Source organism: Sciurus vulgaris (genome assembly GCF_902686455.1).
Source record: "Sciurus vulgaris genome assembly, chromosome: 6".
Classification (NCBI taxonomy): domain Eukaryota; kingdom Metazoa; phylum Chordata; class Mammalia; order Rodentia; family Sciuridae; genus Sciurus; species Sciurus vulgaris.
The window spans coordinates 52,799,497-52,817,963 of record NC_136466.1 but is presented as its reverse complement, the minus strand read 5'-3'; the positions used below and the strand labels follow the sequence as shown (position 1 = coordinate 52,817,963).

The 18,467-nt window shown below is 38.6% G+C and overlaps 1 protein-coding gene across 3 annotated transcripts in view; it reads right to left on the bottom strand.

Moving 5' to 3' along the window:
- Positions 1-2,250: 2,250 nt before the first annotated feature.
- SNCAIP (synuclein alpha interacting protein) overlaps positions 2,251-18,467 on the bottom strand; it is a 149,493-nt gene continuing 133,276 nt past the window's right edge. For 2 of the 3 annotated variants that reach the window (XM_079145663.1, XM_079145665.1), the window contains exons 9-12: positions 15,133-15,225; positions 13,354-14,422; positions 12,016-12,086; positions 2,251-2,865 (exon numbers count right to left, since the gene is read on the bottom strand). In XM_079145663.1, coding sequence (XP_079001789.1) covers positions 2,781-2,865; positions 12,016-12,086; positions 13,354-14,422; positions 15,133-15,225 — 1,318 coding nt within the window. In that variant the 3' untranslated portion in view covers positions 2,251-2,780. The remainder of the gene's footprint in view (positions 2,866-12,015; positions 12,087-13,353; positions 14,423-15,132; positions 15,226-18,467) is intronic. The other variant, XM_079145664.1, reaches the window with a different exon arrangement.

Sequence of the window (18,467 nt, the reverse complement as noted above, 5' to 3'; positions counted from 1 at the left end):
TAGGGTTAAAGTCTTGATACTAATGTTTAATGAGAATAAATAATGGAAATTCAATCTGTTCAAAGTGGTGATGGTTTGGTATCTTGTTATCTTTTCTAAGAAACATTCTTAATTTGATGTGTTGAACTTTGGAAACACAAACTCCCTTTAGAGACATTAAAGAAACCAATCTTTAAAAGATGCTGACAGATGTTGTGATTTTTTTTTTTTTTTACACTGGAACTGAGTTTCCTACTCTGCTGCATGCAATTAGGCATGCAGATAGAGCTTTACTCATTTTATTAGCCCAATGGGAGGGAGTTGGGCAGGATCCCCAAAGCTCTGCTTACTAAAAGGAAGCATGCTCTTTTTCTTTAAGTAAATGTGTTTTAATTCCTATAGAAAAACAAGTTCACATTTTCATTTTTAAAATGCCATAGAAGACGAAGTTTGTGGTAAGGAAAACCTCATCTCTATTAATTTCAAGTAACCACAATTTATCCATTTCATAAGGAACTTGGACAGTAAAGAAATGTATATGTGTAATTTAAGGGCCAGCATTTTTAGTGTCCTAGCAACATCATTAAACATAGAAAGCACTATCTTGCAGTCTGGCCAATTTGAATCTGTTCAACTTTCTTATTTTACCTATTTTATTCTTTGCTCTTCTATACTTAACACTGTAGGGTCTAAAATGTTATTAACTTTAAACAGTTGAATTGTCAGAGTTTTCTAGATTAAGGCAATCTCTTTTAAGCTCTTAGAATTTTCTTGGCTATGTTTAATTGATTCATCTGTCTTGCTCAGACAATCTCTGCCAAGTGCCCAGACCCCATCATCTTTCACTTCTAAGAGCACAGGTTCAGAACCAAACTGCAACCTCTGGGAAACAGAATGCGCACTCTGAGTCCCTTATCTTTGCACACCCCTTTCTGGGTCTAGTCCTGAAAATCACCTCATTGTGACTCATGTCACCTCCTCTGAACTAGGCAAAAACCACAGGAAGCACACATTTCCCATGGACTTGTCACATATTCTTTTACTAGAATCTTGAGCAACAGGACAGAACCATGAAATATGAGGATCAATCAAAGAAGGCAGATGAAGCCAAAGGGCCAAAATCAGAGGCAGGGCCTCTCATTTGAGAACAAGACAGTGTGAGAAATGCTGAACTACACATGGCACCAGGTTCTAATAACAGCAGTTCACAAGGCCCAAACAAGGACAGAGCCAGTTGGCTAAAATTCATAGACGTGTTGCTCTATAAGTTGGAAGGAAACTACCTCCTAGATGTGTATGTAGGCCAATCTTGTCCTTTTCCAGGTTTCTTCAGGAGGCCCTGTCCCCAGTCCAAGACCAAAGAGTCTTCTGGAAGTAGAGCCAATGCTGGAACTCATGCTCCCTGTGTATCAGTAGATGCACTAATGGGACAGCACAGTGTAGGACTGACAGGATAAAGAAGTGGGGTCATAAACAAAATTGTACCAAAGCCTAACTCAGGTATTTACCGGTACTGTTACACTGGACACAGGACTTAAACTTGCTTAGGTTCAATTTTCTAATCTAAAAAATGCAAGTTGTGGCATTGCCACATAATAGTGTCTGGTACATCAAAGGCACTCAAATATTAAAACCTCCTTTCATACCTCACTGCATCTCATCAAGTCCAGGCTGACCCACATCTGTAAGATTGCCTCTGGATTCAGTCTGCTCTGCATACCTGGGTACAGAATGGTCCACATGGGACTAGCTGACATTGCTAGCAAGCAGTCCTCCCTCCGACTGGTAAGAATACATTCTACTTTCAAACTAAAATGCTTTGAAAATAAAGAAGTTTCAACAGAAATATATTTTTACATGATAAGATGAAACCTTCTGGAACTTACTGCTTACATGGATTGAAAGAGCTGCATCAACAATAAGCCTCTTATGAACGGGGGCTCCACACTGTCTCCTAAAGGGATTAGACAAGGCTTATAATGTGTTAGAGGCAAAAAAAAAAAAAAAAAAAAAAAAAAAAAAAAAAAAAAAAAAAAAAATTGACTCAAGAAGGGACTAAATCCTTGGTTGTCATTTGTATTTTCTCATGTCAACGCTAAGGTTTGAGAAAGCAGAAGGATTGGCTTACTTTACTTTTACTTGTCGGATCCTTTAGTACTTAATGAAATATAGAATGTTTTATTTAACCCCTATGGGAAAACAGTTAAACTGGGCAGTTTGTTCTTGAAATCAAATATCAGCAATCAAAATACTTTCAAAGTCCCTTAGAAATCAGAACATCACAAATTTATTAGAAAGTAGGTGCCCCAAGCTTATAGGTGGCTGTTAACATTGTTTTTTATTTCCTTTATACAAAAAGTAGAAATGACAGAAAAAAAACACTTGTGACAGAAAACAATACCACTGACCTGGTCTCATTGAGGAACAGAGCCAAAGCTGCCCTTATTGAGGGGAAAGGGAAGTTCAACCAACATTAGTAAATACCCATGCAACTGTTGAAAATTCAAGATGGTGTCAGTGGCTTGGTGAATGTCCTATGAGCAGGTGTCAATCCAATGTTAAAAAACATACATTTGCCCAGTCATGCTTTTAAACAGCATCTTGTAAAAAAACAAGATATATATACAGATATCGCTCAAAAATGTATCTGATATAGTTTAATAGTATAAATTTAAGGCATCCTGATATTCTGTTCTTCGGCTGGTGAGGCATTGTTCTCATGGTTCTGTTTCCACAGAGGATAGTCCAGTAATTTCCAATGGTGTCCAAAGGGCATCAGTGAGAGATCATAGAAAAGGGATTTACAAAAAGAGTTCTTTTGACTCTGGCTCAGCAATGTGCTTTATGCTGTAGGATTTCTTCATTGTTCTATTGATTTCATCATGCCTAAGTAGAAGAGAAACCACAGGCCAAAATTAGATAAACTATGGTCAAGTTACAAGACAATGCCACTGAACAGTCACTGAAAAGGGAGATTATCCACACAGAGATCACACTGAAGAACACTTCATTCCAAAAGGCAAATTATTCTCTTTTCATATATACCTCTCTTTCAATAATAAAAGCAAGAGTCATGCAACAACACACACTTACTGAACACATTTGCATTTGGCACCAGAAATAATTTCTCACACTGATTGAAATCCAGGCATCCTACAGTCAAGAGGATTTTATCAGATCAAGCAGGTAGGATGTTTAGTACTGATAGCTGAATGCAGGCAAGAGATTTTCATACTTGATTAACATGAGATCATGGTGACACATTTTATTTTCCAGTAAGTTTGAAGAATGCTTTTTACTTGTATAAGTGGTTACTGATTAGAATGTTGAAAGACCACAAGTAGGTAACTCTATGGGAAAAGGAGGCAAATGGAGATCTATAAGGCTGTTTCTTCCTCCATACATGATACCTCCCAAGTATGTAGAAAAAAAGAACAAACTCAAGGCCTGGAACAGCTTTGGTCTTTAAATGAATTATCCTCTGTAAAGATTCATTCATTTTCATTTGGTGTGTTCCCATTCTGAGTTAAAAAGCTTCCAGAGAGGAGCTACCTCCTGATGGTGGGAAAGCCTACACACTACTAAATTCCTTGGTGTTACAAAAGAGAAGACCAAACTGTCTCTGGTAATGGTTCTCACTGACAGGAGGACATGCTTGGATGCAGGAGAACCCCAGTTATGGTTTTCTGACCTCAAGATCATGCTTGCTTACTACTATGGCTTGGATATAGTATGTAAGTTCATGTGTTGAAATTTAATCCAAGTTGTGAGTTATCAAGCGGGTGGAAACAATTCAACTATGATACTTAGAGGTGGGGCCTCTGGGAGATCATTAAGTTTCGATAAGGTAGCCTATTCAAAAAGTGGTGCTGGGAAAATTGGAAATTCACATGTAACAAAATGAAATTAAACCCCTATCTCTCACCTGGCACAAAACTTAACTAAGTGGATCAAAGACTTAGGTACTAGACCAGACACCCTGTACCTAACAGAAATAGGCCCAAATCTTCACCATGTCAGCTTAGGATGTGACTTCCTTAATAAGACTCCCAGAGCACAAGAATTAAAATCAAGAATCAATAAACGGAACGGATTCAAACTAAAAACTTCTTCTCAACAAAGGAAACAACCAAAAATGTGAAAAGAAAGCCTACAGAATGTGAGAAAATCTTTACCACATGCAACTCAAGTATTGCATTAATCTCTAGGATCTATAAAGAACTCAAAATACTTAACAACCAAAACCACAAATAACCCAATCAATAAATGGGTTAAGGAACTGAACAGACACTTCACAGAAGAAATAAAATTGATAATATATATATATGTAATAATATGCAATATTACTCATCCTTAAAGAAGAATAAAATTATGGCATTTGCCAGTAAATGAATGGAGCTGGAGGATATCATGCTAAGTGAAATAAGTCAATTCCAAAAAACAAAAAGCCAAACGTTTTCTCTCATACGTGGATGCTAATTTACAATGGGGAGGACTAGGAAAGAATAGAGTTACTTTAGATTTAGGTAGAGGGGATTGAAGGAAGGGGAGGGGTATAGGAATAGGAGGGATAGGGGAATGAATATGATATTTTATTACCCTGTGTACATATATAACTATATGATCCATGGAATTCTACATCATGTATAACCAGAAGAATAAAAAATTATACTCCATTATATAAAAATTTAAAAAAGAACAAAAAATAAATGGCATAACACCCCCCCCCCAAAAAAAAAGATTAAATAAGGTCATTAAAGTAGAGCCCACATGATTCAGTGCCAGTGGTTTTATAAGAAGAGGGGAACCAGAGTTTATCCACATGTGTTCCCCATCTTTTACAATGTGATTCCCTACACCACCTTGGGACTTTACTAGCAAGAAAGTCATCACTAGATGTGACCTCTCAACCTTGGATGCCCAAAAACATGAGACAAAAATAAGCCTGTTTTCTTTATAAAGTTCCCAAGCTTCAGATATTTTGTTATAGTAATGTAAAACAGACTAATAAATTCATGAAGACCATTTAACTTATTTGCAATGTTCTAGTAAGCATTTGATCATTACCATCTGAAAGTTATAATTGTTATTTCTACTTATTCCTCTGAATAAATCTTCAGAGAGTTATCAGTGGACAAAAAGGAAAAGGTAAATAAAAACAAAAAGCTTGATTGTTCAAAAGATGTGCCAGGGACTTCTAATGAAGCATGATAGATTAAATGCACCCATTTATTACCTTTCTTGCAAACACTTAAATGAAAGTAAGTAAAGTTTAAAAAGGCATAAGCCTGTATGAATAAGGCAAATGAGAGAAAAGAAGATAAAAGACAAAATACCTATCTTTCACAAATGAAAAGGTGAATAGATACTTGGAAATAACAAAGAAAAAGCAGAAACCTAGGCTTGTAGTCAGAGAACCCAACAAACTGATTTACACTTCAAGCTTCAGGAATTAGGAACATAACATGCAGCTGACGACGACAGTAATTATGTAAAAGGATGAAATGTTCTCTCTCATATCCATAGAGACCTCCAACTCATTATCCGAAAAAAGTTAAGAAGCAAAACTGTGCAGAGTAAGCTACCTTTATTGTAAAAAATAAGGCAGAACATACATTTGTAATTGTTTATAAGAATGTAAATAAGGTTTGTGCATATAATGCTGTAAAAAAGGAACCAAGAGAAAACAAAGTGTTAGTGGAATTTAAGACAATCACTGAAGATGTTTAAAAAAATCAATAATAAGATTGGAAAGAAAATTTCAGTAAATGTCCTAGAAATTAGAAGTAAAAAAAGCAAAAGTATGGAAAAAGATAGAATAGAAAATATGAGGATCAATCTAGTACATCCAACATTAGAATACTAGAATTTCTGGAAAGAAAGAACAGAAAAATTGGAGAAGAGAAACTTTTCAAAGAAATTAGAGAAGACATTTCCCAGAGTCCAAGCACATAGGGTTTCAGATTGAAAAAGCCTGCTGCATACCCATAGCCCAGGAATAAAAACAGGCCCACAGCATAGCTAAGCAAGAAGAAATCAAAATGGTGAGGATAAAGAGAAAATCACAAAAACTTCCAAGAGATCAATGATCAGAGGGGACTAGAACTTCTCAACACACTGGAAGCAAAGGAAAATGAAACAATGTGTTCAAAAATCTGAGAGAAAATAATGCATATGTAATTATATAATATTCTATACCCAGCCAAACACTCCTAATCTAGTAAATTGAGATATTTTCAAATATGCAAGTTCTAAAAAAAATTTAGCATTTATTCATCTTCTTTAGATGGGAAAGTATGTTTACTAAACCACAAGAATAACCTCTACCCTCCAAAAAAGGAAAAGTGCAGCAAATAGGGTCTACACAGGAGAGAAGCAGAAGCAAAAGGAATTCCTAGATGACACAGACAGGAGGTTCCAGGATGACAGCCGTGTGGCAGTGCCAGAATGCAGCTGCAGACTCGGCAGGAACCGAGAGGAGGGATCCACGAACAGACACACCTGAGCTTTCTGAAAGCAAAGAAAGACGGTTTTTGTCTCAAGCAAAGTGTTTAGAAACGAATCATAAACTAAGGGATCAAAATTATTTCCAGGGAAATCATAAAATTATATGAGAAAGAATATATAATATGTAATAAAGTATATCACATGGATGTTTTGTGATTAATACTTATGTAGCCATAATAATGGTAAATGCTGAATACTGATTTAACCCCTTTATATAACCCTATTGAAGTGGGGGGAGAGGAAGTGAATGTGTGTGAGGGTGAAGAGAGTTGGATGCTAAGACAAATTTGGTTCATTGTTAAGAATATGGACTTTGGAGCCAGTTTGGTTAAATTCAAACCCTAGTTCTACAATTTATAACCACTGTTACTGTGTAATATTGAGCAAGATACATCAGCATCTATGCCTGTATCTAATATGTAAAATTTTGATTATAATAGTAGCTGCCACATAGGGTCACTGTAAAGATTAAAACAGGATATGTATGTAAACCATCTAGAATATTCTCTGGGATATTTTACTTTTTCTTATTTTTGCAATACTGGGGAATGAACTCAGGGCCTCACCCAAGTTAAGCGAGCACTCTGCCATTGAGGTCTATTCCCAGCCCTTCTCTGGGATATTTTAAGTGCTATCATTTTTTTACTTTCTATGGTAGGATGCCAGTAGATAATAGGGATCATATCTGAAATTGCAAATTCATATGAGGATGCTTTAGAAATAATACTAGAGAAGATATCTGAAGGAAAAGTGGTTGATTCAGAGGAATAGGAATAGGGAACAGAGTTGGGCACAAAACAGTCAGGTTTTGTTGTGATGCTATTATTATCATTATATGTATTTATATCATCTTGACTAAAATAAAAAGGTTTTAAAAAGAAGGCTTAGGTTGTAGCCTAAAGATAATAAAGTTCATTTAGACTTTGATGGAACACTTCTGCTTTAAAACAGGGGGTGCTGTGTTCAAAACCCCCCCAAAATACTTTCTTCAGGATAAAACCCAGCATGATTAGAATTGAATCTAAACCAAGTAAAATGCTATCCTGAGGCATTTATATGAATAATATCATAATAATTCATTTCTCCCCAAACCCTTCAATTACCTAGTCCTGAATCACCAGTATTCAAAGGAACAAAAAGTGTTTGGGTAATTCTGGCACAAATCATTCAGATAATTTGCTGCTCCTTGATTTCATTTTTGGATATGAAATCACATACTGAGTGACCAAAATTGGAAAGGAGAAAAGGCTTACATTTAAATAACAGTTTTGTAAGTAATCTAATGTGGCTGATTCATCTAGGCACCGATTCCATATTTCCATAGCCCATGGTGACCACGGCGATCAGCTCGAAATGGTCTACACAGCATGCAACTCATCTCTACTGATAACAAAGAATGGTATTTTTGATAGCTCCCTTAAAACTTTACTGAGAGTACAACTGTACATTCACTCCACCTACTAAAAAAAATGGGATTCCAGTTTAAAGTTTGAAGACTTGTACTTGAAGTACCCAAACTAAAACTCACTGTAGGAAGGACTTGTGACCCAAAAATATTGACACAGAGCATATTTTCTTCTGTGAGATAGACTCGGGTATTTTTCCTCTTATTTCTCTTTCCTTTTTCTTGCTTCCTTTTCCTTTCCCTAGCTCTGCTTCTCTGCAAATATTTATGAAGTCCTTCCCATGTGCTGGACACCAACCTAGACACTGGGAGAAGCAAGGGAGGTACAACTGAGCTCTCAAAGAGTGCTGCTTTCATGAAGCTCTTTCACTTTTAACACAGCTTACACTGCTTTAAATGTGTCCTACTTTGATTCTCTCTTGAGAGTTCAGAGGCCATGCCTCACTCTGGCATAGCAAAATGTGTGGCTTAGTGCTCAAGATGGTGATGAAATGAATGGCCAGGCAACAGGGATGTGGCATCCAGGAAAGTTATACATCTGTGCTGATCTCAGTGTAGCAAGGAAAAGCCCAATGACTGGCTGGGGCAGGGATGTTTGGGGAAGGCACTGGAAGGTGTCCAGGTAGAGTCTCTATTTGGTTTTCTTAAACCTCCACCAATGGCTTCTTTAAAACTCTAGACTTAAAGGACAGCCTCTTAAAGCAGTAGACAGACTCTGTTGCTCTTTTAAAGTACAAAGATGCCCCTAGTGGTGGCAGACATGTAGTATGAATATGACATGAACATCTCTCCCCTTTGGTGTTTTTTGATTCACGACTGGACCTTTGGGGAGTGAGAAAGGGAGGGTGGAAATGGAGAAAGGAGTTGTTCCTTCTTAGGTTTTCTGACTACCATTAAACCAGAACTAGCATGCTGAAAGAATGTGTCCTGGTGGGATGATTTTGATTTCCATGGTAGGTTCTTCTCTGCACCCTCTCTGGGGTGCAGCAGATGACCACTGTCATAGCAGATGTCACATCACCATGGGCTAAACAGATCACTCTCTGAAGTGGCTTTTGAACAACCTTTTAATCTGTGCAAAATATTTGATGTAAACTCTTGGCTCTGCATATATAATTCCCAGTGTGACTAATTCCTTGGCAGTAAAATCCACACTAATGGTGTTTATTGCTTAATGTCTTTTTAAAAAGTCTCTCCTAATGCTGGAGCTAGGATCAGGGTTTCCTGATGCTAACCCCTCAGGCAGCAGTGCCACCATGGTCAGAGAAAGTGTTACTGGCTGTGGCCAGAGATTACCACCTTCTGCCTATTGGTAACTGGAATCAACACACACTTCATGTGTTAGGGATCTCAGACAGACTTAAACTGGGGGAAAAAATGTTTCACTGGCATTTCGAGACCAGTAATTGCAAAAATTCCATATGAGTTGTAATAACTCAAAACCAACCTATCCTTCATAAGAAAAAGTAAAGATAAATCTGCTAGTTATAAACCAAGTCATCCTCTGCAGTTGAAACACACTGGGAAAGCTGTTCAAAGTAATAAGGTTGAATCTAATTTTAAAGGGCATTGGAAAGAAATTTAGCTTCTTTGCTATCAAACTGTGACCAATTTAGAAAAATAAATAGCAAACAGAAACCCCTTACAGAGCTGACATTCTTTAAAATGTTCTATTTATTGCTCCTGTTTTTCCTTTACCAGAAAAAATAAAAATGTCTTAGGAACTAAAATTAGATTTTGTGTATCTCTGGAATTGAGGTCCATTGTCCCACTCTTTTCCCCAGGACTCTATTGATGACAGTGACTTTTGGCACCAATTCCCACCTGGGCAATTCCTGTGACCTGAGAGGAGCCATCTGGTCTTCCAGTAAATTCTTGGGCCAAGCTTTGAAGCTGTTGATAGATAAATACTTGGGCTCCTTTCATTCTTGCAGTTGGGTCCCACAGGTGAAACAAGGCAGGCACTCGAGTCAATTAGATATTTTTCATGCCAGCATTTTACTCTAGTTTTAATTTCTCCAAGGAGTCTTTATTTAAAATAGAGAGATCCATCCTTGATTTATCTAAGACATGAACCAGGCCAGTTGTCTCCACCTGTGTGTGATTATAAGTGAATCAGTGAAACCTTTTCTCCCCAATATGAAAAAAACTAGTGTCTACTTTTCATGGAAACACATGCTGAATTAAAACTATGATAAAATATAAGTTAATTTATAGGGCAGTGAGGAGAAGGGATCAGGATGCTTATTTAATACATTATTTTTACTTGTGGGTTTCTAAGTGGTTAGTGCTGAAACCAAACTTTGCTAATACATAAAGTCAGAGAATCTAGAGTGTTCAGAACTGAGCTGTTGGAGGGTCAGTTCCTTAAGCCCAGTGGGAAAGTGCTAATCTAGTGTCAGATGTCTGAGTAGCCCCATAACCTCATTTTGTGCTCCGACTTTTGTAATCCTATTAGAGCAAATTGCTCAGCTTTGTTCCTTTGCTTGTAAGAAGACAGGATGAAATATTTCTGGCAGGAGAATCTATTGTGATACTAATAGTCTTGTTCCCAGTGCTGTAGGAATGGGAGGTGTTCGTTTTCCTTCCTGCTCCCAGGGAGTTTGCCAAGTGTGCTTCCTTGCTTGGGAGTATTGCCAGTGACTTCTGATTAAGGACAAGAGAATTTCCCAGGCACCAGAAGACACATTCAACCCAAGGTGAGGGCAGAGAAGGGTATTAAAGTGGGGACACTGTGTTGAGAGAAACATAAGTGGGTTACCACCTGTGTCTGAGAGGGGAGTATTTCTTCCTCTTCCCTGTTGTACCTCAGGCCTTTGACTCAGCACTGGCCAAGATTCTCTGCCCCAGGATGGTTGGAAGCAGTCCAGGGCACCTGCCTTTCAGCCACATGTGAGCCGTACCCAAGCAGATCACTGGTGACCAGTAAACACTGAACCTCCAAGGCTCTTCCTTCAGTGTACTAATTCATGAGACCCCTAGGGCATCCCCTAGCATGACTGAGATTTAATTTCCCTTCAGCCTGAGTACAGACCTAGAGCAGATTAAAGCTGATTTAGAGATGGAAAAAAGGAGAGTGACTTTCTTGCACCTTCGTATACTGAACTGAAATCCACATGAAAAATACATTCTCCCTCTCCTATTTCTATTTCTCTCTCTCTCTCTCTCTCTCTCTCTCTCTCTCTTACACACACACACACACACACACGCACACACACACACACACACACACCCCACACATTCTTGGGATAAGTTTAAAAGAGTGTTGAATGGCAATCATGATTTTTCAATTTTTTACATGATTTAAAAGCAATAGTCTCCTTTTAAAATTAGTTTTAAAATGAGTTTAAACAGATTTAGCTTTACTCAAATAAACCAGTCAAGAGACGCTGAGCACATCAGCTCCCCTTGGGCTGCTCACTTTTTACTCCTCCCATTCTCCTCCTGGTCAGGAAATTGGGGATGAATTCCAGTGTGGGGATGAACCCCATGCTGCAGAAGGACTCTGCCCAAGGAGGTACCCTAGTCACCTGATCTTCACTCTTTTATGAACAGAGTCCACGTATTTTGAGTTGGAAAGTAATTTTGAGAAATTCTTTTATTGGTGGGCTTCTGGACAGGGATTGGGTTCTAATGCTAAGCTTGAGAAGTTTCAGCATGGCAAGGCTTTGCTTTTCCCAAGATCAGGACAATGGTGACAAAAGGAGCTTTCTATCTACAGTCAGCCCTGAAATAAAACTCTAGCTCTGTTTCAAAGTTCTGATTCTGATCTGAGGCTGACTCCTTCTACCCATGACACGGAATTTAATTTCAATACTTACTTGGTACTTGACTCCCTTAAAATAAAGACTAGAAGCCAAAGTCAACTAAGAAACACTGCAAGTTTGTGAAATGAGTAGATTCTTCTGACTGATCCTGGAACAGAGCCCTTCCAATGGATACTAGCTACCTAAGTCCTAGTTATCATCTGTGCCTGCTTTTATTTTGGGGGAGGAGTTGCAACTTTCTTCTTCCTTGGTGTCATCCCCCACTGAAAGGTTCTACAGGCCCGTGATTTCAAAGCTCATGCACTTCAAAGCAAAGCCAGGGCAATGCTGCACAATGCATCTCCAGGCACCACCTACCGTGCATAGCTATGCAGATGCTCTTCGATCAGCGTGTTAGAGGAAAGATGGATGCAGCTGCCATACATCTCCTAGAGAGGTGCAATTAAAATCATCTGAATACATGCAACAAGCTGGGCACATGCACAAGACCCAATAAACAGGAAGCATGCTGGAGACAGAGCAGAGGACACCAGCTGAGGACACACTTTAGAGAGTAAGGAAACTATTCAGAGGATTCTCCATTTTCTACTGCTTTAGAGAATCCATAAAGTTACTTGGAAAAGTTCTATTTGAGCAATTTAAGTTTTGACACTTTTAATCCAAGAGGTCTGGTGTCTTGGGCATGAGTGTGCCTTTTCTAAATGGGACAAACACATGCTAAAATTCATTTTAATAAGGACACATTACAGAACAAATTGGTATATAATAAAAAAATTGTTAATCAATTGATTTGGTAGCACAGAAAGAATGTGGACTTAAACTTTTGTGTGATTAGGATTTCACCATTATTGCCAAAAATAGGTTATAAAGATCTGATACCCCACTGGGTGGTTTATCTAGATGGAAGGTGGATGATCTGGGTCATTCTTTTCCATAGAGAATTGTGCATTTTGGTTGCTCTGCTGTATTTTGATGGTGTGGCAAACACAGAGCATGCAGAAAACATTGCCTAAAAAGATGATCATATCTCTTATTCACTGGATGCAAATCACAAATTATCGTGCATGGGTTTCCAATAAAAGCAATTATCAGATGTAGTTTATGGCACACTCTACCATCCCCTGTGTACTGGCAAGCACTCCAGACTCCTGCAGCCTCCAATCAACACTTAGGGGCCTGTGTTTTAAAATGCCAATGTGGAGGCCCCCATGGTGTATTCATTTCAAAGTCATTCCAAAGTTGAGTAGTTAAAAGCTGTTAGAAAGAGAGTTTCTATTTATGTGCCTTTTAATCGGGCTTGAGAATAAACTATCCAGTCACAGGAAGAGAACAAGCTCTTCCTGAGGCAGAATCAATGCCAACCAAGGACCTGATTTTGTATCAACTGGGGGTTTCATCTTATAGAAATGCCTCCCCATCTAGGACCCCTACCATCCTAAGGTCAAGCCTTTGAGGAAAATCAAGAGACCAAAATATAATCTCCTAAAATTTATTTACCTGTCTCTCTCTTTCTTATTTTCCAAAGGTACTGCAAGGGGCATGCACTCTTACATAATATGTTTCATTAGAAACATGAATTTGGCTTTAGGATTTTTCTGAGGATTCCATCAAGGTGCTACAGATCAGCAATCTGTAGGATTAGCAACAACTGAACCAATTTAAGGGCAAAAAGGATATTCTCCAAATAACACTCACTGCCTTATTCTTTCCTTTGCTAGTAGAGCTTGCCGGGTTTCCCTTGGCATCTGTCATCTTCTTTCCAAGTGAGGTCAAGGGTAATGTAGAGGTCTTCAGCTGGTTGGCTGCTTGATAGTTGTTGTTATTGTTCTGGTTGCCACTCAGTGTCTCCATGATGGACCGAAAGGTTCCAAAAGGCCTTTTCAGTTGCTCCCCTGATTCGCTGCTCGTGGATGTCCGCTGGAGGGTCCTGCCCCTCTCTTTGTCTTTGTCTCCATTTAGTTCGAGGTTAGTTTGCTCCATCTGCACCACAGGTTCCTCAAAGGTAACTCTGAGTTTCGAGTTCTGAGATGTCCGGCGTTTGGAAGAGGGAGACTTGAGGGCGCTCTTGGGACTCATGGCAACCTTCTGGGCTGCAGTACTGTCAGGGCTGCACTGGGTGGGCTCTCCAGAGGGCTGACTTGGAGGAGTGTTCCCCGAGACTGGACACTGGGGTTCCAAGTCTGGTTCACTGCTCTCTGAGGTGGGAGATGGACTATGGCCATCTAGGGATTTGGAGGCCTTGGTACTAAAAGGAAACCTGCGTCCTGATGCCAAGGAGTGTTTCTTTATCATCAGGTGTAAGCTTTCTGCGCTGTCTATACTCTCCACACTCTCCACAATGGGCTGTGGCCGGGGCCTGTCAGGCTTTCGCACAGGGGTGTTCTTGGGGTCTTCAGAGTTGTTGGAGTCCGTGTCAGATTCACTCAGTGACCTCTGCATCAGCTGCCTCAGCCTGGCTAACTTGAGTTCCCTTTTCTCTAGAGGAATCTTTTTCAAGTTTCTAGAGGATGTCTGAGCATCCTGGAATTCCAAAGACAGCTTTTCTTGGGTACAAACATTCTCTGAGATTTCTTTTCCCAATAATTGGCGCAGGATTTTATCTGAATCTTCGTCTTTTGCTTTGACCCTAGCCCGGTTGGAAGCTGACAGGTTTCCAAGAACCTGAATCCCTTCTTGGACTCCTGGTTTGCTTTTGGCTGTAGACTCATCTTCAGCATCTGAAGATTTCCACTGGGACTTTCTGGAAGCTGGTGAAGAGGGTGAACTGAAAAGAAAATGAAGGATATATGACATGACTTCTTAATGGGTTAAGTAAAGTAACTCAGTCACAAGTCCCTGTGTGGCCTTATAACCATTAAGAATTGAAACATAAGTAAGAATGGAGTTAAGAATAATTGCTTAATGGCTTCTCAAAGCAATATGCAAATACTCCATAGTTGCAACTGTAGGTAAAGTACAGCAAGCCTTTTACTGTAAGTTTATTAAATTTGCCTGTTTTACTATTTACACATTAATTTTGCATAATTTTCCCCAATTAATTCCATTTCCCGAAACTTTACTAAACTAAATGTCCTTATTCCCATTTCATAGATCAAGAAATGAAAGGGACAGAGTAGATGACCTGATTATAGTTGTAGAACAAATAGCAGAGCAGGATATTAGTCCAGGTCTTCTGACCCTAGGTTCATTGACTTTTTCACTATGATATCTTATTTTTATTCCCATTTATAAGAACAATATATATAGAATCAGAAAAATGAGAAATTACACTCCATTTATGTATGATCTATCAAAATGTATAAATGTATTCTACTGTCATGTAAAACAAATTAGAACAAATAAAAAATGATGAAAAAAAAGAATAAAATGTTTTCTATTGTCATTTTTTTAAGAAGAGTTTAAAAGGAAGTCCAGAAGGCTACTCAAGCATTTAAGATATTTAAGAACTCCTCATACCAGTGTGCCCGGTATTACCTGGGTGAGGAAGGGAGTGACTTGCCCTCTGATTTCTGGGCTTCTAGAAGTTGCTGGAGTTGGTTCTGCAGTGTGACTCGCTCCACTGTCTGTCTACAGAAGACAAACAAAACATGTTCTCTGATACATTGTTATGAGCTTTTTCAGTGATTTTCAATAAGTTGCAATAAACTGAAAAGCCTCATCAGTAAGACTAAGTATATAAATTAAAATTACTTCTATAATGGCAGCTATTAAAATGATAATATGCTTGAATATCTATGGACATACAAAAGGTTGCCTAATATACATATTTGGTGCAGGATATAGGGTATAGACTTCATTTAGAAAACACACGTTATTATAGAAGTTGAAAAAAGAAAATCAAACTGAGCTTTACTTTATAGAGATAAGGAGTGCTTACTGAGCCCTGTGGTACTAGAGTGGTATTCCCAGAGATGTCCACCCATGTCTAATCCCTGGAAGATGTGACTTGTGTCACCTTTATGTGACAAAAGGGAAATAAGTTGTTTATCAGCTGATGTTCAAATAGGAAGGTTTGACCAATTCTGTCAATGGCCTGGAAAAGCAGGACAGGACTTATTCTAGAGTCTTCAGAAAGGAACACAGTCCACCAACACCTTGATCTTAGTATGGAAAGAAACCTACTGGCCTCTTGACCTACGAAGTGTAAGATAAATTTGTGCTATTTTAAACCACTAATTTTGTGGTAATTTGTTAACAGCAATAGAAAATGAATAAAATTAGCATAAAAGATGGTAATAGATCTCATGAGCCAGGGCATAGAACTGAATAAATGAGTTACAAGTGCTAAAACAATGACCACACCTTTGACACCAGGAGAAGTCCAGTGCTCTCCTTGCAGGACGTCACTGCACATACTCAACAGTCAGTGTCACCTAAATCTAGTTCTGTGAAATCAGATTCTGAAATTACTTCACATAAACCCGAGAAGCAGTCAGTTGTATTCCTAACATTTCCTCCTTAAGCCTGTGAGCTCATTTTATCTCACTCATTCTGCCAGACTCACCCATTGAAAACTTAGTTGCCTAAAACAGACTCTAGCAAACTTTCTTTTTTAGCAAACTTTCTTAAAGGGCCAAAGAGTAAACATTTTAGGTTTGTGAGCTATGCAGCTCTGTCACAACTCTTCAACCCTACCTTGCAGCATGCTGTCATCCTTCCACAATACCCATGTGAATGTGTGTTGGCTGTGTGCCAATAAAACCTTTTTTATGAAAACAGGTGGTAGGCTGGATTTGGGCCAGTCTATAGTTTATCAACCCTGGTTTAACTAAAAATACATTAGAACTTTCTAGTATTCCTACTTTTGCTAGTTGGTAATGCATGTCAAGTTTTTGAGAAAAAAATAGTGAAATTGGATAAACCAGATAAAGATTATATATATTTTGTTTTTGTTTTTGTTTTTTGTTTGTTTGTCTCTTTTTCTTAGCAGGGGTGCTTAACCACAGAGTCACACCCCCAACCCTTTTTTAGTTTTTTTATTTTGAGACAGGGTCTCACTAAGTTGCATAGGACAGTTGCTGAGGCTGGCTTTGAACTTGCGAACCTTCTATCTCAGCCTCATGAGCCTCTGGGATTATAGGCATGTGCCACCATGCTTGGCAGAAAAATTATATTCTATTTAAAGGATTTATTATGTTTCCTAAATGAATTATGACACAGTAAAAAAAAAAAAAAAAAACTATTGGGGGGCGATTGGGTTGACTGCTGGCTGGAATCTCTGCTATGAATAGGAAGAAAGATTCTAAAGAAGACCTCAGAAAGGACTGGTCAACTTTAATGATAGAAAACATATTCCCACTGTGAGTTTGCTAGGGCTGTTGTAACAAAGTACCACAAACCAGGTTACTTACACAAAAATTTATTGTCTCCTATTTCAGGAGGCCTAAGAAGTCCATGATGAAGGTATTGGCCAGGTTGGTTCCTTCTGAGACTGTGACAGTCTGGTCCATGACTCTTTCCCAGTTTTGGGGAGTTTGCTAAAAAACTTTGGTGTACCTTGGTTTGTAGATGCATCACCGTGATTGCTGTCTTCATGTATGTATGTCCCCCTGTCTACATTCTCCCCTTTCATGAGGATACCCGTCATCTTGGATTAGGGCCCACTCAAATGACCTCATTATATCTTGATTACTTTTGGGAAGACCCTGTCTACCTCCAAATAAGGTCACATTCTGAGGTACTAGGGGTCTGGATTTCAACATACATTTTTGGTTGGGGCAGAATTCTATCCAAAGTATGTCAACTTGTCTTGTGACTTCACTAGAGCCGAAGATTGTCATCCCAAAGAGTAACTATGTTTCTTAACTATACAGAGTTAGTGAAGGTATCATAGTAGGAAGAAGCATCAATTCTCTTTCCTCAGAGTTATGAATTGGGAAGACTAGTATTTTGCATTCTCAGAAAACATTTCTGTACCTGCCCCTTTCTGTTACAGGTACCCCACTGCCTGAGGGCACAATATACTGTCACTAAATCAACTGGATTTCTCTGTTCATTTATAGTTCTGCCAACTTACTGAGTACTCAGGAAGTGAAGGATTAGGGTCAACAAGGTAACTTCTCATATTGTCACTGGCCTAACTGGAGATAACTGGAGGACTGCTGTCTCTTAGTGCATAGGTGTGTTTTAACCCCGGATCACCAACAGAGAGAGCAGCCAGGCCGCTAAATTGGAGACGTTCAATAATCAGCCATATAGCTCATGAAAGCTTGTCAGATTCCACAGGCTGAAGCTTGAGGAAAATGTTTTCAAATCTTTTCTCCATTTTAGAAAAAATATTCCATTGGACCATTTTATAGTTCCTCTTTATGGATATATCCACATGCTGACAGAAATGGATACTGACAAAGCATTTTGGAAAACACTGGACAATATGTCTACATTCTCAAGATGTATGCTTTTTGTTCTAGCATTCCCTTCCTAGGAACTTATTTTTAGGAATACCTATATAGGTACATAAAGATACAGGTATGTTCACTGTATTTTGCATCCTCAGAAAATTTTCCGTGGAAAATAACTTACTGAATTGTTCATTAATTTGTGTTCATTTTGTCTGCAATTATATTGAGAACTTTAAGCCTACTCAGCTAATGTCCTGGGAAGTTTGGTTCACTGGACAGAGCATGCTTGGAGGTAACACTTTATATTTTAAGTTTTAAATTTTATTTTATTTCCTAGGAAAAGTCTAAACTTATTAAAGAGATTATTTTAGGTACTGGCAGGGGGAGGAGTATAGAGACTAGTATCTTTAGGGCAAGAAAGTGGCAGTAGAGAGATCAGACCAAAAGGTCCAAGGCTTTGTTACATGA